The 24,610-nt window shown below is 37.8% G+C and overlaps 1 protein-coding gene across 1 annotated transcript in view; it reads left to right on the top strand.

The window, feature by feature from the left end:
• Positions 1-24,610, top strand: part of LOC150083082 (speckle targeted PIP5K1A-regulated poly(A) polymerase-like) — a 209,143-nt gene that overhangs the window by 108,227 nt on the left and 76,306 nt on the right. Inside the window, exon 5 of the mRNA XM_090378385.1 lies at positions 13,538-13,743. Within this exon, the coding sequence (XP_090234511.1) occupies positions 13,538-13,743 (206 nt within the window). The remainder of the gene's footprint in view (positions 1-13,537; positions 13,744-24,610) is intronic.

Below are 24,610 nucleotides of genomic sequence, written 5' to 3'. Positions count from 1 at the left end.
CAGTGCATTTTATAAGGCTGTCAGTCAGAGGACAACTGCCCCCCTCAGTTCTGCTCTGAGCCACAGCACTTCCATTAGCTTGAGCCTTTTGCTTTGCTGCTCTGGTCTGAGTCATGATTCTATTAATTTATTAATTAATTATGTTATGTTATTAATTATATTACGTTTGTAATCTAAGTCGTTATATGTATTTATTTAAACGTACAATTTAACTGCTAGCGAAGTTCAACTAATGCTATCTAGTACGGTATCACAATGGCGGGAAAGTTACTAACGGTAGCGGTAATTACGAACGGTAGTTACGAACACGTGGAAACCCTTACCGATACTTTTACAAGGCCGAGTAAAGAATAAATACACCAAATTAATCAAAAAATCACAAAATAATGTTATACTATTAAATTTAAATCAAAAGTTTTAGAAAAACAATAATTTCAAATCAATAAATAAGAAAAATCCACTTAGCGGCTTTGAACACGACCGTCACTAGTAGCCTAGATGAAAGCAAATCTTTTACTTTGTCGCTCCAACAAACAGTATGGCCAAGATACTGTGACCTTATCTTGTTAATTTTTGCTTTTGCATACTGCAGTGCTTCAATTGTATTCAAACAACTTTTCTGAAAGAATTTACAGAGAAATGCCAGATTTTCTAAAACATTGTTAAGAACAGTTAAAGCTACTCTGTTATTGTGGATTGGTCAAAATCTTTAGGCAGTAGTAACTGGTTGGATCGTTCATTCATTAACTTGCTCTTTACAATACTGGATTAAAACTTAATTTCTCATTAAAGCAGTTACAGCAAAATGTCTTGACAGCCATCTCACCTTGTTTAGTGGTCGAAATAACAAAACATTCGAAGGGCAACAAGATTAGTGAATGGAACAAAGGGTTGCTCTTACGAAGAAAGGCTTAAAATTTGCAAATTATAGTGTCTGGTGACTAGGCACCTGCGAGGTGATCTGATTGAGGTGCATAAGGGCTTGAATCGTTTGAGCAAGCTCAGTGCTAATGGGATTCTTCCTCTTGCCCAGATAAGTCGCCTGAGGTGAGGGGACATAAATTCAAATTGAGGAAAGACAATTGTAAAATAGATGTGCAGAAATTTGCCTTTAGCCAGCGTGTGGTTGATTGCTGGAACAAACTTCCATCTGTCATTGTAGAAGTTGACAGCTTAAATAAATTCAAGGCAGAACTAGACAAACATATGGAGCTGTTGTTGTTGTTATTTGGTTTTTAGAAGCATTAGCAACTAAGGCCATATTGCTCCAGGGATATGCGGTGGTCATTCCCTGATTTTTCTGCATCCTCCGTATTTGGTGGTCACGGGCTTGAACTCCAGTCTAATCAGCAAGCGTGTGCTACGCACTGCTGCTCCTGCCCACCTGGCTACGGAGGCGCCGACATATGGAACAAATGGATGGGTGAAATGTGAAGTTTTTTTTTTTTTTTTGCTGATTCTATATAAGCTTGCTTTCTTGCATTATATGCCTCTACTAATGCCAATGCTAACGTAACATTCTGTGACATTGGCTAATTCTTCTAGCTTTCCTTGTTTAATAGACGACCTAATGAATGTTGTATATACTGTTCGTAACAGTGTTTCTATATCACACATGATTGACACTTTTTTCCATGCGTCATCTAATCCCAGGTATTCTCTGTGAACAATGCAATGTTGTTCACACAGATGCTTTATTTCTTGTCGAAGAATTGCTGCCACACCATTATTCTTTCCAAGCATAACATGTGATCCGTCTGATATAAACATCACCATCTTTTGAAGATCAAGATTGTTCTTGATATAAAATGTTCTTATTGCTTTGACAATAGTTATACTATCACATGCAGTTAGTTTCAAAATATAGTAAGCACTGGTTATAGTTATCACATTTGCAAATCGAATTTTGATTCTAATAAATGGCGATTCTAATAAGCAAAAATCAACAAATATTATCCAGAGGCTATAAAAATAAAGATATAAAGCCAAAATTTGCACTTTATTACCAAAGGTTTATTATTACCAATGAAATGATACGTAAAAATCGGAAGAATATTCAGATTTTTATGTACCGAACAAAATAAAATAAATTTATCCGCAGGTTATCAAAATAAAAAATAAATTTATACTTACATACATAGCTTAATTAACATACATATTAATTAAACATAACAATTTATATATGATTAAAAAATTAAAATAGTCATTTATTTTAGATTGCTTTAAGTTATCACTACAAAGTCTATTTATAGATTTTTCAATATTGTATAAAAGTTTATATTCAAGATCACTTGCACCAGTTTCTTCCAATGCCTCTCCTCAGGATAGCTATAGCTTCACGAGTTTGCCGTTTTGTATCTGGAATTTGTTCGGGGTTCATCTTCATTCTCCTCCTTGGCAAAATTATCAGTAACAGACTGGGCAATTTCTTCATCTGTTAAAGCTGCAGTAACTTGTAGATCACCTCTATGCCCACCCAGTCATTAAACTCCTGTTCATCCATGTCTTCGGGCTTTTCAACGTGATCAGTATCATCGTATCGTGACTTAGTTGTCCATCATGAATAATTAATCCACATTTTTTGAAAGAGTTGCTAATGCAGGTTTCGGAAATTTCATTCCAGGCACTCATTGTCATATGAAGTGCATCTAGAACAGTTATCTGCTTTGCGATATCGGATGATGTTCCCAAACCTTCATCTATAGACTGGATGATTCTTCGCCTCATATCTGATCTATAAAAGGTCTTAACGGTTTTTATTATTCCCTGGTCAAGAGGATGAATCATTAATATGGTATTTAAAGGTAGAAAAACTAAATCAAATGTTTTCAAAAGTCAACTTTGGATGAGCTGGGCAATTGTCCAAAACCAATGCAATTTTTTTGTTTTTCTTATCCAATTTCAAATCCCATTTACGAAGATAATCTTCAAATAAAGAAGCTCTCATCCAAGCATTCGTATTATTGGCACATTCAACAGGCAGATGTTTTACTCCTTTAAAACATCTAGGCGATAACTAATGGCTTCATCTTGATTGTTCCCGTCATGTTGCATGTTAAAAGAATGATAATCCTAGAAAGAAGATCTGTTCTTGATCTTCTTTCCTGCAAATGCAGAGGAATTTTTAAAAATCATGCAGTGGCCTGTGGTAGCCCTGTAGTACAACCCTGTTTCATCTGTATTAACAATGTCTTCAGAATTATAAGTGCTTAACACAGTTTGCCAAAAGGTTTTCAACCAGGTGTCAGCTGCAGACCATTGGAATCCTGTTTTTCTCCGTGAAATTTTTTGTCAACAATATCATGCCTCTCCTTCCATCTTGTCAGCCATCCTTCCGTCGCCTTAAACTCTGTAGTTTTTCAGCAAAATCATTAGCTTTTTGAAGAAGAATGCTACGATTGATTGCCGCATTAAATGAGCTGGCCTGTTTGAACCAAACGAACAGAGCTTCATCTACTGTTTGGCATTTCCCTTCACGCTTCCTTTTTCTGGTTTCACTAATCACATTAGTGTTTAATGTGTGACGTGATTTTAACAATTTTGATAAAAAAAATGGCTGAGGCACTCCTAATTTTACTGCTGCTTCCCTTTGATACATATTGCCTAAGTTTAATTTATCATAAGTTTCTATAATTCGTAACTTATCTTTTACACTCAAATTCACTCTCTTTCTGTTCACTGAGATTTTTTTTTTTTTTTTTTTTTTGGTAGTAAAATTTAAAACAGTAAAAAAGATAAGCTTCAATCAATAACAAAGCACACGGCACACACACAAATTGGAACTAACACGACACACGCAAGTGAGACAAGGTTTAGATATAGAAATGAAGAGCAGCTTTCAGCGAAGGGGAAACATATTTCACCATAATAATGTGAAAACACAGAATTCCAGCTATCAGTATTATCGCAAATGAATAAGATCGAGTTTACTACCCGTATATTACACTAACAGAAAAGCCCAATAAACCAGAAACTGCAAATTGTTTTATGGTTGTGACCCCCAGAAACATGCTTTAGAAAAATATCATAGAGGTGTTCAAAATTGATTCTTCTAACCGAAAATATGATTCTAGTAAACGATGAAAGTGAAGTGCATTTTATTGATTTGGATCGGTTCTTCGAAATTTGATTCTATTGAGCGGCTGAGTCTAATAAGCAGTGATCACTAGGGTTCGGATTTTTATTTATTATCATATTAATTTTTCGTCTACATAAAGGCATGAAACTTAGTGGGACCACGTTACGTGGTCTGAGGATCCTAAAGAAGCGTGTTTGTAATTTCATATTTCATCATATTTTACACATTAGGTCATAATTTCAAAAAAAGAGCATATTTTATACTTGTAGATGTTAAAATTTTCATATTTTGTCTTACGATAATCTACAAATTATTTATCAAATTGATTTAAAATATATTTCTAAAAAAACACGGGAATTTACATTTAATCATTTCACTTCCAGTGTGGGTGGGCACGAGTGACTAAATCCCAAAGTTATTTTGATTGGCTCTTTAGTCACTCACAATGACACCGTAGTGTAATTTTAGCTATAATTTAAAAATTTACGGTAGTTTTGCCTTATACTGAATTCACCGAATATTTCATTCAATTTATTTTATTTAGTAGAAACTTCAGCTGTTGGCAAAATGAAGCCAGAATTGAGCAAAATTTTATTATTATTATTAGCTATATTTGAGCTTTTTAGAAAATGGATTTCTTCTGTGGTTAAAGAAGAGTCCAAAGACATACCAAACAGGTGGAAAAATAATATATTGCAACATGTGCAATAAAGAGGTACGTAAATTAATTAATAAATATAATAATATAGATACACCATAGATAACTCTTAAAGAGCAACTACGATAGCAGTGTGAAAGGCATAATTTCATCTGTATCTCATATTGTGCTCTTTCTTCGCGTGTTTGCCCATGTATTGCACTACTTTGAATAATTAACACTTCACTAATAGAGAAGACTATTGTTACTTATTCTCAGTGAGTACCACCACCCAGATGGTACTGTTTCAAAGTTAGTTGACTTTTCATTGGTTTCATTTCACTGATAAGACAAGTAACAATAGTCTTCTCTATTAGTGAAGCATTACTTATTAGAGGTAGTGCAATACATGGGCAACTCATTTTGAAGGAAGAGCACAATATGAGATACAGACAAAATGATACCTTTCACCCTACTATCGTAGTTGTTATTTAAGTTGTTCTTAATCTGTGGTGTATCTACACCGATGTTATATAGAATCTTAAACTCTTAAATATTATGCCTTACTGCATTTAGTTTATTTAAGTAAATTAATTAATTACATGGTAATAGATCTATGCAAACTTGAAACCTGTTTCACCTTCACTAACTGGCTGCAATAACATTAACTATCTTTTTAGCTTTTTGAATACTTTTGAAACATTTTTTGATTCTACATCATTATCTACAAAATCCCAAAAATCATTCAAATCAATTTCATATTTAAAAATTTTACTTAAATGGTACAATTTTTTTTCACCAGCTATCCATGGTGAAGTTAGTTCTTCATAAGGCCAAGTAGATGGTACTAATAAATCAAAATAATTTAAAATGTTTTCATCATTAATTGATTATTTTTATTAAATGGAATATATTTAAACTTATCTGGTTTAATCAAATCTTCAACTTGAGATTCATGTTTTCCAGTACTAACTTTTAAAATTTCAAACGCTCTTGTGTGTTTGATTAATTTTTGCACTTTCTGTATGTTAGTTGATCTTGACTGAAGTACAGTTGAAAGTAATGAAAATTCTTCAAGAATATCTATTATTAAAGCAAAGTGTTGTAAAAAATTAATATTACCTAATCTCTTTGCCAGACCAGACAAGAAGAAGAACTTGAAAAATGCATATATAATGCAGGATATGCATTCTATACAGCAGTAGCAGCTCGTAAACTACATGCCACCCATCGTGGTCCCAATACTCGACCAATTTTAATAATTTAGGGCAACAAGATTAGTGAATGGAACAAAGTGTTGCTCTTACGAAGAAAGGGTTAAGTTTTGCAAATTACAGTGTCTGGAGACTAGGTGCCTGCGAGGTGATCTGATTGAGGTGTATAAACTTTGAATGGTTTGAGCATGCTCAATGCTGATGGGATTCTTCCTCTTGCTGAGAATAATCACCTGAGAGGGCATGAATTCAAATTGAGGAAAGACAGATGGTAGGATAGATGTGCGGAAGTTTGCCTTTAGCCAGCGAGTAGTTGGTTGGTGGAACAGACTTCCATCCTTTGTTGTGGAAGTTGATATCCTAAATAAATTTAAGGCTGAGCTGGACAGGTATTTGGAACAAATGGAGGGGTGAAATGGGAGCATTTTTTTTTGCTGATACTGCATAAGCCTCTGCTAATGCTAATTTCAATTTCAAGTTCTTTAGCTACAGTTTCTAGCTCAATTTGATTTTTATTAGATTGGCGATAAATGGAATAAATTTTATCTAAAAATATTTTAAAATGATTAACTTGTTTTATTTCAGATATTGCATGATTGAGTGATAATTGTAATTGATGATTTAAAGGTAAGGTAAGCAGCAGCCATTATCAATCCACTGCAGAATGGAAGGCGTTCGAACAATTCATGTTGAGGGAAATGGACCATAATCTACTATGCTGGCCCAGTGTGGGTTGGCAGATCAACCGTATTTAGCAGTCAGGGGATTGAACCCTGGTCTACTCAAAGAGTGTGTGCTACTGCAGTCCCACTCGGCTACGGAGGGGCTACACATCGATGAGTTAAACAGTGCCAAATGACGATTTTAAGAAAATTATCTAATGACGTAGTAGCTACTCCAGACTTTCTTTCCAATATTGTATTAGCACCATCAGAACAAAATGCTATTAAATTCATTTTCAGATATTTGCTACTAAAGCCACATTCATGTAAAGTAGATAATAATGTATTAAAAATACACTCTCCTGTAGTACACACTAATTCTTTTAAAATGACAAAATAACATTACTGGTGCTGGAGCAGATTGAATTGTGCACTGGAGATAAATCACTGGGATGCATTTCTTTGAAAGAAGCAGCTCAGGCAAAATTAAGTGGATATTTGTTGGAAATAATATTCCTGTAAAATTGCTAGCAGAGGTAATCCCTATACAGGCTGCTGCATAGGGAAGGGGTGGGGGAAAGTGAGCACAAAGGGTGCCGAGATAATGGCATCCCAGGCTGGATTTTCCATGTCACCATATACAAGCTTATCGTCCAAATGCCACTAGCCATTGTGGATTGAAGTGCGAGCCACTCAAAGTTTATAGCCGTTGTTGGTTTAACAACTGGCTTACAAAATTCTTGAAATATAAACAATCAGCTTGTGCGAGCCAGCTCCAGCACACCACTGAGTTTGATGCAGCATTCTTTGTCTTCCACTGCAGGGGTGGGGTAGTAATCTTTTTTTTCACAGACCAACTATAAAACTTGCATAAAGCTTTTCAGTTTCGACTCCATAAAGAGAAAGCATGAAGTCGATTTTAATAGTGTTATTATATCATTAAGAACACAGCAGTAGCAGCAGAGCTTAAAAAGAAGATTCACACTGATGTGTTTCCTCCCAGTCAACAACAGTAACATAATAATAATAGTCAAGCACATTTTGGGAGTAAGGCTCCATTAGGCATAATAGTAACATTTGTTTGGTTTTGAGACTTAAAAAATAGTCTTTGGGTTCTAGCTTTATTACCTGGCCATGTTCCACTGGCCAACAGGAGAATGTTCACATTCAGCAGTCTCAGGCTATGTCATTTACAGTAATCCCTCGATTAATGTGCTAAATTTTTTTGATACCAAAAATCAATTAGTATGATACAAAAATTCGATTAATGCAGTAGCTATAATCCAAGTCCATATTTTTCAAGCGTTTATTTAGTCACCGCTTTAATTTCTGTGTCTGTTTTAATTTCATATAACTGAAATCTGAAAGAAAACTGAAAGAAAATATTTTCTTTGTAAACCGCGAGTTTTCTTATTTATGTATGGTTTTGTTTGCTAAATTAATTTAGCACATGCCAGACAACTGTATCAACTTCTAACAGGAGAGACTGCTGCTACAGGGATGGGATACACTTAAATAGAAAGGGTGCAAGAATATTTGCTGATGCTATCGAGGCAGTATTAGGTGGGTTGGAAAACTGCTAGCTTGGAGGGATACAAGGACTAATAGATTACCAGTAGCCACTGGCAGAGGTGAAAGTGATTCTTGTACTGCTTCTATTGGAATGAGCAGCAGCCTGGAAAACAAGATGCAGGGTATTTCAGAGATTACTGGGAGTCATTGCGGTACAAGTAAACACATGGGTTGTGTTAGGGTAGCTAAGAATAGGAACAGGTGCATTTCTTATAGTATAAATTTGTTGAATTTGAGGTATTGCTCAAAACATCAAAGGTGGATATTGTTGGGATATCAGAGACATGGTGTCACACAGATATAAGGAATGCAGAACTGGAATTTGGGGAATACAATGTCTAGAGAAAGGATAGACAGGATCGGAAGGGAGGAGGAGGAGTTATGCTATTACTTAAGAAACATATAAAATCCAAGGAAGTGAAGCCAGTCGACATCGCTGGACAGTAGGCGCCTCCATAGCCAGGTGGGAAGGAGCAGCAGTGCGTAGCACACGCTTCTTGATTAGACCGGGGTTCGGGCCCGTCACCACCAAATACGGAGGATGCGGAAAGGTCAGGTAATGACCACCGCATTTCCCGGAGCAATATGGACTCAGCTGCTAATGCTCCTAAAAACCAAAATAACATAACAAACATCGCTGGACAGTGCAGTATCTAGTCAGTTTGGTGTGATATAAGCATGCATTGGGAGATCAAAATTGAGAGTAGGAGTTTGCTATAGGCCTAATGACTCTGATGAGTATAATAAGAAACTATACAGGAAAATAGAGTGTGCCAGTAAATCAAAGTCTTATAATGGGGGATTTTAATTTCCCATATATTGACTGGAATTTGTGGGTTGATCATTCACACACTAGCAAGGCTTTTGTGGATTTATAGAATGATTGTTTTCTACATCAGCATGTTTGGGAGGCAACGAGAGGGAATGATAATCTTGATCTGATTATCAATCACTACTGATAATCAGATCAAGAGATCTGATTATCAGTAGTGATTCTTCATGCATTAAGAATCTGCAGATAAAGGAACCACTAGGTGGCAGTGATCACAGTGTGCTGAAGTGGGATTTACTCAAAGAGGTAACTACCATCAAGGGTAAAGAGAAGGGTTTTTGCTTTCATAAAGGCAACTACGATGGTCTGAGACAGTATGATGACATTACCAACAGCAAATTCAAAATGGGAAGCATTCAAAGAATTTATCTTGTAAGCTACTAGGCTTTACATACCAACTAAGAAATATTGTTCAATGTTTAGGCCTAAATGGATGTCAGAAGAACTAATGAGACATATGGCAGAGAAGAAAAATGCATGGGATACATATAAATTAATGGGTGACATGGAAGCCTGTAATAGATATAAGCTGGTCTCTAACCATGTCACAAAGGAGATTAGGCAGGCAAAGGCAGATTATGAGAAATCCTTGGCAAAGGATGCAAAGAAAAACAGAAAAGAGTTCTTGACCTATATAAACTCTAGAAGGAAAGGGATGAATCAGATTGGTCCACTGGATATTGATGGTTCAACTGTTGTTGATGATCCTTCTCAGGTGGCTAACAAGCTAATCGAGTATTTTGCATTAAAATTCACACATGAGGAATTATTCAGGAAGGGGAATGCCAGAGGCGAAGTAAACTCTGGCAGTGAGCTAGATGATTTTGTATTAACTGAGAGAAAAGTGGAGTAGAAATTGTTGAGGATAAACATAAAAAAAGGCACCCTGGGTGGATGGGATCTATCCAGTTAATTAAAGGAGGCAGCAAAGGAAGTAATCAAACCCTTAGCCATAATTATGAGAGCTTCTTTGGACTTAGGGGAAGTACCCATAGACTGGAGATGTTCAAATGTGACCCCAATTCACAAAGGAGGATCAAAGGCTGACATAAGTAATTATAGACCTGTGAGTTTAAGTTCTGTTCCAGGAAAATTAATCGAGGGACTGGTTAAAGAAGCACTGCAGGATCATCAAGACAAGATTTCAGTTATAGCTCGGACACAGCATGGTTTTGTTAAGGGAAAGTCTTGCCTGACCAATTTGATTGAATACTACGATGCAGTCACAAGAGAACTGGGTGCAGGGAATAACTTTGATATTATATATTTGAATCTTAGAAAGGCTTTTGATATTGTTGCACGTGGAAGACTGCTGCACAAATTGGAGCAGTGTGGCATTGGAGGAAAATTGCTGCTATGATTAAAGGGGTGGTTATGGGGGAGAAGACAGAGAATGGTAATCAATTGACACTGCTCATCGTGGACTAATGTTATTAGTGGAGTCCCTCAGGGTTCAATGTTGGGTCTGTTGCTGTTTTCTGTATTTATAAATGTATATTGATGATGGTATATCAAGCTTAATGTCCAAGTTTGCAGATGATACAAAGTTGGCAGGGTTGTTAAGGACACTACTGACAGTATGCTGCTGCAACAGGATCTGGAACAGATGGCCTGAAAGGTGGCAAATGAAGTTTAACAGTGACAGATGTAAAGTACTACATATGGGAAACAGTAACCCCAGAGTAACGTATCAACTCTGTGGTACTACACTGACAGTGGTAGAGAATGAAAAGGACCTGGGGGTGGTTGTGCAAGCAGATATGAAGTTTTCTGAGCAGTGCAGATGGGCTGCAAGAGTAGCTCATGGTATCTTGTCAATGATATACAGGAATTTTTCTAGCAGGGATAAGGAGGTGATTATTCCCTTGTGTAAGGCAATTGTGAGGCCATACCTTAAGTACTGCATACAGGTCTGGAGGCCTCATTTCAAGAAGGATGTAGTGCTGCTGGAATGAGTACAGAGAAGGGCAACAAGATTAGTGAATCTTGAATTAGAATTAGCAAGATTAGTGAATCTTCCTTCGTAAGAGCAACAAAGTGTTGCTCTTATGAAGAAATAGTTAAGTTTTGCAAATTACAGTGTTTGGAGACAAGGCGCCTGCGAGGTGATCTGATAGAGGTGTATAAAGCTTTGAATGGTTTGAGCATGTTCAGTGCTGATGGGATTCTTCCTCTTGCTCAGAATAGTCACCTGAGAGGGCATAAATTCAAATTGAGGAAAGACAGATGTATGATAGATGTGCAGAAATTTGCCTTTAGCCAGCGGGTAGTTGGTTGGTAGAACAGACTTCCATCCCTTGTTGTGGAAGTTGATAACCTAAATAAATTTAAGGCTCAACTGGGCAGGTATTTCGAACGAACAGAGGGGTGAAATCAGAGTGGTTTTTTTTTTTTTTTTTTTTGGCTGATGCTGCATAAGCTTGCTTTCTTGCATCATATGGCTCTATTAATGCTAGTATATATTTTATTTCTTAAAGTTTAGCTTATTCATAATTTACCTTCAGCTATGAGCAAAAGAAATAGTGAGGTGAAAAGTGATTGTATAAAAAAGAGTCAAAGTTATTTCCTTAGAATTAAAACTAGAAATAATAAAAAAGCATGAATGTGGTGATAGTAGAGTAAAAATAAGATGGGACCATGGGATGGGTGAATCAACAGTATGGGCAATTTTAAGCAAAGCAGATGAGTAGAAAGAAAAAGGTAAGGTTGTGCCAAGTTCTGAATGTATGTAAACAACTCGAAATAGAAGCCTTACAATGATTGCAATGGAGCGACTGTTGTATGTATGGATTGAAGATTGTAACCAGAAATGAATCCCTGCGAAGTACTGATATTATTAAATCAAAAAGCATTGTCTCTTCTCGTCTTTGAAAGAAAAGGTTATGGAAGATAAAAAAAGGGGACAATGAAGAATTCGGTGCTAGTTCTGAATGGTTTGAGAGGTTTAAAAAAAGAACCAGCTTGCATAATGTTCAAATCGTAGGTGAAGCTGCAAGCTCAGATAAAAAGGCAGATCAAAAATATCCAGACACTTTGAAGGAAATTGTGGAAGAAGGAGGTTATAGTGATCAACAAATATTTAATGTTGATGAAACCAGATTGTTCTGGAAGTGAATGCCTTCTAAGACTTTCTTAGCTAAAACAGAAAAATCACAACCTGGTTATATAAAGTTGCCAAAGATAGGCTTACACTTCTTTTATTAGGGAGTTAATGCTCTGAGGGAGATTTAAAATTAAAGCCCATGCTCAATTATCGCGCACAGAATTCTAGGGCTCTTAAGTAATTTGGCGATCTAACAAGAAAGCGTGGATAACTAAAACTCTATTCAAAGGATGGTTCACAGGCTATTTTGCCCAACAGCAGAAAATTATTGCAGAAAAAATAATCTTGATTTTAAAGCTTTATTAATTTTAGACAATGCTCCTAGTTATCCCACTGTTCCTAAAATTCATTAAAGGTGTTGATGTAGTTATTTCAAGTTTCATGTTTAAGTTTGCTGTTGATACAAAAGTGGGCAAGGTAGTTAATGGCAGTAATCAGGACAAAACTTTTTCCTTTGCCTTTAACTACTGCTACCTCTCTCTTCATCATGCACCATAGAACTCCATGATCACAAATAAATTATTTGGATTTGCTGAGAAATGCCAACTATGGTTGTTTAATATTGGAAAATGCAAGCTCCTCCATTAGTCTAGAATAAGTTACCACTTCGGTACCACATATTGAGATTGTAGATGATGAAAAAGACTCGAGTCACTGTATAATCTTGATATGAAGTTTTCAAGATTCTTCATTTGAAGTTTTCAATGCAACAGTTTGCTGCTCTCTGAGATGAACTGTAAGGCATAAACTTGGCTAAAAGATCATTATTCGTAAGGTTATTCCCTCCAAACTCAAATTTAAAGGGATAATGATTGGATTACATTCAAACCTTCCAGTGTCACAATCCAAGTATGTGACAATGCAACTGAACCATTTCACAGTTGAAAACTTCCAGCAGTGCTTCTGTATGGAAATGTTAGACAATATGCATATCATTGAGGTGGGAGAGGGACTACTGTAAAGAAGAATCTCTTATAAAAATGTTTGAGTATAGGAAAATAATTTGAAACTTGTTTACTGGAAAAGGGTAATGTGTGTTTATGTTATTTTTAAATGTATACCCTAATTAAAAAACTAATTAAAAAAAATAATAATAAATGAACTTTTTGAACAAACCTCAAATTGTTTGGAAAAATTTTATTTAACACGTGTAAACATTAAACACTGCTTCTCATTGGTTTTGTCACACTACAATTAATTACTAATGTGCTTGACTTGAAATCCATAATAACCATCTTATTAATGATTGTTAACATATTAAATATAAGCTGAAACGTGCGAGTTTCATTTTAATAGTAAGGTTATCTACCTGCTATTTTGGTCTAATTCAGAACCTTCTATGACAGGAAAATTTGAGAGCTATCAAAGTACTGAATTTTTAGATTTCATTATTTATTCTTTATTTTTTATCTTTTTAGTTCCAATTTTTATGTTTACAGTTTTCAGATAGACAGATTACAAATGAAGCACCACCTCAAACAATAGCCACACAAGAAAAATTTGAATTAAAAGGTGAACATATTGCAAAAGTACTGAAGAAATGTAAAGAAATGGTCAAACGTGTGAATTACATACCAAGTTCTCGTTGTCCAATTGTAAAGTTTGAGTACAGGAAACTAAGCTGGGACCTTTCCACTGGAAAAGGGTAAAGTGCATTTATGTTATCTTTTAAATGTTTTAAATGTTGGTGTTAAGCACTGTGTATTTGAAATTTTAACAAAAGAATAAACAGACAGTTATTACTAAATTGGATAGTTTTTATTGTGATTTTTTTGATTTGACCGGCAGCTAGGAGCAATAACAGTACGTTCCACTGTTTCATTATGCTCCATTGCCTTGGTTTGTCAGGTGAGTTTCACCTTGAGTTCCAATGCAGTGCTCGCTTTCATGATTGCTGTGATTAATGAAATTACTAGAGTGAAAGAGCAAAAAGCTTGCATCCAAGTTTTGCTCTGAACTTGACAAAAAGCTTTAGAGGTTCATGAAATGGAACAGACACAAACATTGAAGAAATTTTTCTTGTTCAAAATGGTAGACATTCATTGGATGACATTCATTAAAGTTGATTAAAGTTTGGAGTGTTCGAATCATCCATCATTGAGCGAGACGAGTTAAAAATTGGAAGAAGTATGTAAAGCCATCCACAAATAATGAAAAACTGCTGATAATGGTGTGATGTTAGTTCTGTCATATGGAACATACCAGTGCATTTTAATGGATGATTTGAATATGTTGCATATCATTGATGTTTTTGTATGGTCTTCTCATCCAGGAACAGAAAGAAAGTTATTTGTCTGTTCCCAACCCACTTCCCCAAGACTGCTTTATATAGGACATATTTGATGATGTTTATGGGATCCAGACAGAATTACAGGTGGTAATGAATATGATCTAAAAACAAGCATTACTACACCTGCTATTTTGTGGGAAAATCCTGAACTGTGAGTAAGACAAGTGTAGCCTTCTTTAATAAATAGAAGATTTTGGCTTGCGCCTCGTATGCGTAACTGAATTTTTAGGTTACATAAGTTAGTTAGGAGGTTGTATGTGGTTGAAAATGTAATCCCCCCCCTAATAATCTGAAGTAATGCTACAGCAATCTCCTGATTTTTGTAAGATTTTTACGAACACTGTTAGTTCTCGAGAAGTAATTTAATAAATTGAAAGTTGGTAAATCAGGGGTCATTTTCCTGTAGATATAATTATACAAACTAGTAGCAGTAGTGACAGATGATGCAAGGAAGCAAGCTTATATAGCATCAACTCAAACAAAAAACAAAACCTACCCACCTCATTTGTCCATCCCTTCTCACAATTTGTCTAATTCTTCCTTAAATTTATTCAAACTCCCCATTTCTACAACACTAGATGTAAGTTTCTTCCAATGGTCAGTCACTCTCTGGCTGAAAGCAAATTTTCTTCTTACAATTCATTTTTCAATTTAAATTTGCTCTCTTATGTGTGTCATCTGATAAAGTGTTAGAATGCCAACCACATTTAATTTACTCAATCCATTTAAGGTCTTAAACACCTCACTCAAGTTCCCCTGCACATGATTAGTTTCCAGATGCTGCAATTTGCAGAAATGAAGTCTTTTATGGTAAGAGTGCCTTTTGTGTCCCTGGCTAATCTGGTTGTTCTTCTCTAAATCTTTTCTAACAGATCCACATCCTTTCAAAAGTGAGAATTCCAGACCTGTATCTGTGGCCTATCAGATTGTCACATTGACTTAAACAATTTAACCTCAGGCTCACATCTGGTGAGTATGGGCTTGGCACACCCAGGGTCCTGAGCTCGATATCATCATTCTTCTTTTCCTTGGTGATTCCTTTCTACTTCTCTCTCTCTCTCTCTCTCTCTCTCTCTCTCTCTCTCTCTCTCTCTCTCTCTCTCTCAGAGTAATTCAGAAATTTTTTTTTGGCTGGTGCAGCATAAGCCTCAGGCTTCCTTGCACCATATGGCTAATAATAATAATAATAATAATAATAAAAAAGGGGCACGATGGCCCAGTAGTTACGACATTGGACTACCAGTCTGATGGACCTGGGTTCAAGTACTGCCTTCGTGGAAGCGAATGCTTCTCCATCATGCTAGGAGACTGGTATAATAATAGTAATAAAATTAGAATAATAATAATAAATAATTAATAGTAATAAAAATTAATAAATAAATAAACACCGTGAAAGTTGCTCCAATGAACCTACCCACCCACAAGGCCAGAGTGGCACCTAAGGCAGATTGTGGCGCCATTTGGCGTCACTCCCAAGAACTACCACTGGACATAAGCCAAAGCTAAACAGGTCCACCTCCATAGATGGATGATGTCGCAGAGAAATATTAATCATACTGCATAGAGTGTGGTGCAGGGTAAATCACTTGCATTCAGGCCTTAAGTAGAGGGATCGGTTTGAAAAAATCAGAGACGGTCTCCTGAGGAAGACAGTGGAGCAAATGATGTTGTTCCCCGTATGGCTACTACAAGAGAAGGGCAAGACCATCCAGCCCACCAACTGGAAGTGCTTCCTGCACAACTGCGCTAGTGACCACCCAGGAAGGCAGAAAACGCCAATGCATGGTGGAGCATTGAAATAAATACGTACATCATGCGAGCATACTACAAAATAACGAAGCTGGAGACCAATATGACAACTTACAGGGCGAGACTACATACCAAGTGGTTGGAACGATTCCAGGATATTCAGGTCACTGAACAGCGAATAGCGGATCAGAGAAGGACCATCATCACAAAGAAACTGATAGCTCCTGCAATCTTGGAAAAAATCAGGCAGGACATGAGCAATCAACTACAAAGGATAAAGAATGTGAAACCAGAGGAGGAAGAGCAAGAAGAAATACAAATCACAGCAGCTGAAGTGGAAAGAGACGAAGTTAATATATCCAGAATAGAGGACGAGTGGAAGAAGGCCCTAACAGAATTCGAAGGAATGGACCCCACAAAGACTCACGTGATACCGAAGCAGAGGCCGAATAGAACCTTGTGGAGAGTCATAGACCACCTCAGTCGACACATAATACCGCATTACCTTGACAGCAATGGTGCAACACTGGAGGCCATACACACAGCAGTGTATTGTGCTGCAGTAGCAGCCACAAGGATTAATGGAAGAGAAATGAGAGACCAACAGCAGAAGAACCGAAAACAGAAGGAACCACCAGCTTGGGAAAGAAGACTTCAGCAGAAGATAGAAGAATTAAGAGTCAAGATAGGCCAATTGATGCAGTACCAATGGGGCAATAGGAGTAAGTAATTAATTGGAAAAGTGAAGAGCATCCTCAAGAGAGACAGCGTCCACAGCACGAGACAAAAAAATCGGAGAATAGCAGAGTACTTGGACACATTGAAGCAGAACCTCCTTGCACTCAGCAAGAGACTACGCCGATACAAAGAGACTCCCAGAGGAAAATAAACAACTGAATCTTCAATGAGGACCAAAGAGGCTTCTACAGGAGTCTTGGAGAAGGCGGGAAAGAAGGGAACAGACCACCCGAACAGAAAACAATTGAGGAGTTCTGGGGAAACATATGGAGCAGGGAAGTAAGACACAACATCCGAGCCCCCTGGATAGAACTAGAACAAAAGAAAACCAAGGATGTACAAGAAATGAGACGGTAGGAGATCCGGGAAGAAGTAGTAAAACAGACAATCAAGAACTCTAACAATTGGTGAACTCCAGGAATAGATAATGTCCACAATTACTGGTACAAGAAGCTCACTTGCACACCAAGCAACTGGCAGAGCAGTTCACCCGAATGATAAGCCACCCAGAGACAATCCCGAAGTTTCTCACTAGAGGAATCACATATCTGAAGCTTAAAGACGAAGATACAAGAAACCCAGTGAAATATAGGCCAATCACCTGCCTCCCAACAATGTACAAGATCCTGACCAGCTGCACGACCAGGAAGATATCAGACCACTTGGAGAACCAGAACATAATTGCCGAACAGCAGAAAGGAGGCAAGCGGCTGAGCAAAGGATGCAAGGAGCAATTAACGATAGATGCCACTGTTATGGAGCGAGCCTACAAGAAGTGCCGCAACATGTACACCACCTACATTGATTACCGCAAGGCCTTCGACTCCATGCCTAATAGCTGGCTAATAGCATCCTCAAGAACATCTACAAAGTCAATCCGATAGTGACAAACTTCCTAGGAGAAACGATGGTGAAATGGAGTACGACCATTAAGGTCGAAAACATCACAACCAGGCCAATCCCCATCAGGAGAGGAATCTTTCAGGGAGATGCCCTGAGTCCATTTTGGTTCTGTCTAGCACTTAACCCACTGTTCACCATGCTCAACAGTAGCAAGTACAGGTATAACCTCAAAGAGGAAAGAAAGAACCTGTACACCCTCACCCACCTGATGTACATGGATGAAATCAAGCTCTACACAGGAACCAAGAAGCACCTCCAGCAACTACTCCCGTTCACCGAAGAATTCAGCAACGATATTAGGATGGAATTTGGTCTTTGGTCTAGACAAATGAAAGACACACGAATTGTACCAGGGTAAATTAGTCAACTGAAACTACCAGTTGCAGACTGGTAAAGAGATCGAAGCCATGGCAGAGTGAGAGGCCTACAAATACTTGGGGATGATGCAGGCTCAGCAGTTACAGCACAAGGAAATTAAGGCCTGCCTGACTGAAAAATACCATCAGACTCGGAAGCCTGCTGAAAGCAAAGCTGAATGGAAGGAACATAGTTAAAGCCATAAACACCTATGCAGTCCCAGTGCTAACATATTCCTTCGGGGTCATAGATTGGACTAACACCAAGCTGGAGGATATCATGAGAAAGATGAGGACAATGATGACCAAGAGCCACCAACACCACCCAAAGTCTGCCTTGGAGAGACTGACAATTGCCCAGAAAGGAGGAGGAAGGGGCCTGATGGACCTCATTGAGCTACAGAAGACAGCAATTGCTAACCTGAAGGAAACACACAGCAGCACTCCACCAGGCCATAAGGAAGATAGACAAGCGGTATACCCCACTCAACCTAACCAAAGAGTCCCCCGCCCAGACGGCACAAGAAACAAAGCTAGAAAGATGGGCAAAAAAGACACTCCATGGCAAACACTGCAATGACCTCCATCAAGATCACATTGATAAAACTGCTTCCAATGCATGGCTCATCAGCGGGACGCTCTTCCCAGAGACTGAAGGATCTGTGCTCGCCATCCAAGACCAGATAATCAACACCGGGAACTATAGAAAATACATCGCCAAGGAGCCCGGAGTGTCCAATGACACATGTCGACGATGCCACCTGGCCTCAGAAACGATCCAGCACATCACTGCGGGATGCAAGGTGATCACCCAGACTGAGTACACTCATAGACACGACTAGGTAGCGAGGATAATACATCAGAAGCTAGCAAGGAAATACCAGTTGATCGAAGAGAGTGTACCGTACTACAAGTACAAACCCCAGGCAGTGCTAGAGACCCCGCAAGCTGTACTGGGACCGCACCATAACAACAGATAGGACAATCCTGCACAACAGACCAGACATAACCCTTGTTGACAAGAAGGAAAAGACTACCTATCTGATTGACATAAAGTAAAAAAGTAAAGTGCACCCACTGCAGGGTGGAAGCCTCCTCAACAATTCATGCTGAGGGAAATGGACCATAATCTGCCACGCTGGTCCAGTGCGGGTTGGCAGATCGACCGTATTCAGCAGTCAGAGGCTTGAACCCTGGTCTACTCAGAGAGCGTGTGCTACTGCACTCCCGCTCCTGCCCACTCGGCTACGGAGGCCGTTACCTGATTGACATAGTGGTACCCAACACTGGCAACCTGCAGAAAACTCATGGGGGAAAAAATCAGGAAGTACACAAACCTAAGACAGGAGATCAAAGAGATGTGGCATATGCAACAAGTGACGACCATCCCAATCATCGTGTCAGCCACAGGTATGGTGCCGAAGACCCTAGCAGCAATAGGTCTCCCAGTAAACACCTACAAGGAACTCCAGAAAGTCGCAATCCTGAACACCTGTAGGATAGTTAGAGAGTTCCTTGACCAACAGTAACACTAACACCAGACATAACAACCACCGTGTGTACTTGGTAACAATACCCGTTACGAGGTGGAACCCCTAATCAGGGAGTAATAATATAAGATGATAATAATAATAATAATGTGACAATCATCTCCTTGTGCCTGCTGGCAAAATTCCTGTATATCATTGACAGAACCCCAGCAGCTGCCCTAGCAGTCTGTATACACAGCTTAGAAAACTTCATGTCTGACTGCTCAATTTCCCCTAGGTCCCTTTCTTTCTCCGCTACCTTCAGTATCGTGCCACGTAATTGGTATGCTAATTTGGGATTACTGCTGCCCATATGAAGTACCTTGCATTTGTCAATGCTAAATCCTAATTGCCACTTCTCAGCTCATCTGGCTAATTTTTATAGGTCTTGTTGTAGCATCATACCCTTATTGCTGCCATTAACCAGCTAACTTTCATAATATCTGAAAACTTGGTAAATAAGTTTGATTTATAGCCACCTTCTGTCTTTTGCCACTCAACCATCCTTTTACCACAGAAGTAATTTGCTTTTAATGCCACACATCCAATTTGTATAGCAGTATTTCATGTGGAACAGTAACAAAAACCTTTCTGAAATCTAAGTATTCAGTGTAAAATTATTTTGTCATAAAGATCTCATGAAAGGTCAGATAATATCCTCCCTTAATGAATTTGTGCTGTGATTGCTATATAACTGTGTTCTTGTGAGGATTCCCCTGCATTACTTCAATTGCCAACTTTCACCTGGAACATAAGTGAAATTCACAGGCCTATAATTATTCACTTCATCTTTTGATTCCCCCTTAATTAATAGGGGAGACATTTGCATATCTCCAATCCATACGAACCTTTCCTGAATCCAAGGATCCTCTCATAATTATGGCTAAATTTTACCTCTTTTACTTTTATTTTAATACAATTGGATAGATTCCATCAGCCTCAGCTGCCTTATTTACCTTTAGCCTCAACAATTTCTCTTCCACTTTCCTCTCAGTTCCCATTCATAAGTTGGTATACTTTTTGGTGTGTCCGTCCATAAATGCTTCTTCATGTGTGAATGTAGATGAAAAATATTTATTTTGTCAGCAACCAGAACAGGAACATTAACAGTTAGGGCATTTATATCCAGTAGATCAGTATTGATTTGTTTACTTAACTTATAGTATTAACATAAACAAAGGATCGTTTGCTACTTTTCTTTATATTCCTAACCAAACACATCTCATAATCTGCCTTGGCTGTCTAACTCCTTTTGTGACTTGATTGCAGATTACAATCAGAAGACATTCTTGTTTACTGATCCACTCAATTTATATACTATTGTTTTTTATGCTTATCAGGTCTATAACAGACTCTTATTCTAATTTTTGTTTACCTGGTTTGCTGCCCTGGAGTCTGTGTGCTCTTTAACCAAGAGCCAAATTCCCTCCCCCCCAGCTTTCCTTTCTGTAAATGTACTCTCCATATTCAAATTCTGCATCCCCTATAGTCAGTGTCCACATTTCATGACCTAACCACCAGTACTTAATTCCTCAAATTTATTTTGCAATCTAATATACAGGGGATGAGCAAGAGTTACAAGTATGCACTAATATGTTGTTCTCACTCTCCCATCAGCAATGTCACACACTAATCATCCAACCCTATCCCGAATTCAGCAGATAATATACACCCTCTATGCAGGTGGATTTGATATTCGCTTCTGCTGGATCCCCAGTCACATCGGGATTAGAGGAAACAATTTGGCTGACACTGCAGCCAAATCAGCAGCCCTGACGAATAATCTTGACCTGTTAGCCCCCTATACAGACTACAGGCAAGTAATCCATAGTAACTTATGTTCTCAGTGGCAAGATTCGTGGCATCGCCAGGTTACAAACAAACCATGTTAGATTAAGCCTGTGATCCATCGTTGGCAGTCAAGTCTATGCAGGGATCGCAAAGAGGAAGTTGTTCTTGCTTGGCTCTGCTGAGGGCTGATGACCTTCCTATGTGTAAGCAGTGCGACATATTTATGTGATTGTACCCATTTTAGAAATGCTTGTTTTACTGATCTCACTGAGCCAGCCCTATACACTCAGTCAGATTTTAAATGACAATGACAATGTGTTAGCAGATTTAAAATTTTTAAAATCGATTAATATGTATACACTCATATGAAATATACAATTTATTTTTACTCTTATACTAATTTTTGTTTATTGACAGGTATTTATATATACAGTCAGTCCTCGTATAACACGTGTTTACACTACATGAATTCGATCATACACAAATTATAAATAGGGGAACGATATCGTATATAACACGAATCGAATTCGCTTATGCACGATTCGCCTTTGTATTTACAAGAAATGGCAGTCGGACCGGAATCACCCCAACTGAACGCAACACGATAGGAATGAAGAGAAGATTCTGAAAATGTATTTATGTTTTTTATATCAGTGAAGGGGAAACTCATTTCACCATAATAACGTAAAATTCCAGCTATCGGTATTTCGCAAATGCAATTAGATCGAGTTTACTACCAGTTTATAACAGATTCCACTAGAGGAACGCAACTGGAAACTGTTTTTATTGTTTTATGGTAGTAACCCCCAGAAATGTGCTTTAGTAAAATGTGAGCTAGTGAGGTAGAGTTGTCTTTGCCTTTATGGTGTTGTTTATTCAGTTGCTACAAGCGCACAGTTTTGTTTATGTGTATCAAGTGTGCCTCCTCATTTTGTAATTGTGCTTTATTCCCTAAAAATGAGTAAAATACTTAAAAGGTGTGAAAAGGAAGCATCCTGGTGAAGATGCTACAGATTCAGAGAGAAAAAGAAAAGCAATATTGATAAACAGAGGCGGACTGGGTCAAAAATTCTTACACGGGAAAATTTGTAGTGGCCTCATGCTAGCGTTTATGGCCAAAATCACACCGGCCTCCGACCCACCGTGGTTTCCTTGGTAAGGCTTATGGCCAGTCCACCTCTGTCGATAGAGAAAAAATTTGAAATTGTGAAACGCTTTGAGCGAATTGAAAGACCATGTGATATTGCACGTGCTACAGGCCTAAATGAGGCAACGCCAAGAATTACAAAGAATGTAGAGAAAATAAAACAACTTTTATAGCAGGAACAACTCAAGATGCAATTAAAATCCATTAGATTAAGACACAAAGAATTGGAAGAGATGGAATGGCTGTCATCTGTTTGGATAGAAAATCAAACAAAAAACAAGTTTGCTTACGATAGAAGCAAAAGAATTAGCAATATTTTATTACGTAATAGTTGTAATAAAATACTTGCATATTTTATTACGATTATTTATTGTGTTTGGTAATGTTTTGGTTACAAATGTGTGTTCAATCTTGGGTGGTCGGCACCAACCCTATTTTTCCCATAGGGCCTGTTGTTTATATTGCACGGGGGTTTCTAGGAACACAACTATTGTGCTATACGAGGATTGACTGTATGCACTTTTGATGAGATAACCTTTTTAGAGGTTACCAGACTCATCTTTTTTGAATTTTAACATTTTCATGGTGCACTATGACCTTGTTGTTTTTGCACCACAAAAAATCAAATCAAATCTTACTCTTTTCTGCAAATATGCATACAGCGGTTCAATAATGTTTCAGTATGGTGATTGTGAATGCCACGAGAGATGCTTAGGCTCAGTTTCATGCTCCTCAAGACAAAATTGGACACACCTGGCTGTTTGTATTTAGAGCATTATTTTCTTGAAACTTAGCATCATTTGTGGGAAACAGTGTTTGCATTGTGGGATGAACTTTTGTCACTCATAATATTAAGGTAATTAGTGGCAGTAATTTTCCCCATTCAGGTGATGATAGGACCTAAAGAATACCAAGATATTGCTACCCAAACCATTGATGATCTGCCACCATGTTTGACAGTTGGAAGAAACCATCCTCTTTCTAGCATTGCTATTAGTAACAACTGACTTGGCAACTGAATTGCTGAGACTTACATGTTCTGCAGTTATTTTTGAGGCAATAATTTTGTTTTCAGGCTACAGCCACTTTCAGTGTCTGGCAGTCTCTTTCAGTCAGCTTCGATTTTCTGTCACAGTATGCCCTTATCAGATTTTGTTTTTTTATATACTGTGAATGCAGATGTTATTTTCAATACATTTGCTTCAGATACATAAAAAAAAAAAAAAAACTCCTGCAGTTTTAATCATTAGTGCTCCTACTAAATGTTTGACATCTTTGGAATTCAGATAGGTCTGTCATTTTCTTTGTGTACTTTTTTATATCACCTCTAAATAAACATCAGCTTTTATCATCTTTCCTTCAGAGTATTATCTGCAACAATACTGCTTTTTTTGTTTCTTGTAGGTAGTACTGTGAAATACTGGGCGGTTATAAAATAAGTTTCCCCTAGTGTCAAAAGAGTTAGAGATAATGCTGTGAAAATCGATGGGTATGGGGAAGCGATTTGTAGAAGAAAAAAATATAGTTAAAATTTTCACCACCAGGGTAGAAATTGCACTGCAAGCATGAGATGGAATACTTAATTAGATTTTAATATCAGAACTTATTAATTTACAGATATTGTTCTGTGCTTTCCTTCACTTGAGATGACATTCTGAAAATGGAGGACTGCGTGCAACACAGTTTCATGTAGCATCTCATTGGGGATATTGGCTACGTGCTGTTTAATGCTTGCTTTCAAATCGATAAGTGTCTGTATGCTGCCATGGTAAACTCTGTCTTTCAGGTATCCCCATAGCCAGGAATCACAGGGATTGTGATCTGATGATCGGGCTGGCTAGAACTGCGGAAAGTCTCTAGAAATGATGGGATAATTTCCGAATGTTGAACGGAGCAGTTCCTTCATTTGTCGACCAACACGGGGAGAGGCACCATCTTGCATGAACACTAAAGTCTCCAAGCATTGCCTTTCTTGCAGAGTGGGAATAATGTGATCTCTTAAAAGAGTG

This window comes from Mastigoproctus giganteus, chromosome 7 (genome assembly GCF_048544385.1).
Source record: "Mastigoproctus giganteus isolate SK-2022 chromosome 7, ASM4854438v1, whole genome shotgun sequence".
NCBI lineage: Eukaryota > Metazoa > Arthropoda > Arachnida > Uropygi > Thelyphonidae > Mastigoproctus > Mastigoproctus giganteus.
Note: the sequence above shows the minus strand (reverse complement) of the source record. Positions and strands in the feature narration are given on the sequence as shown.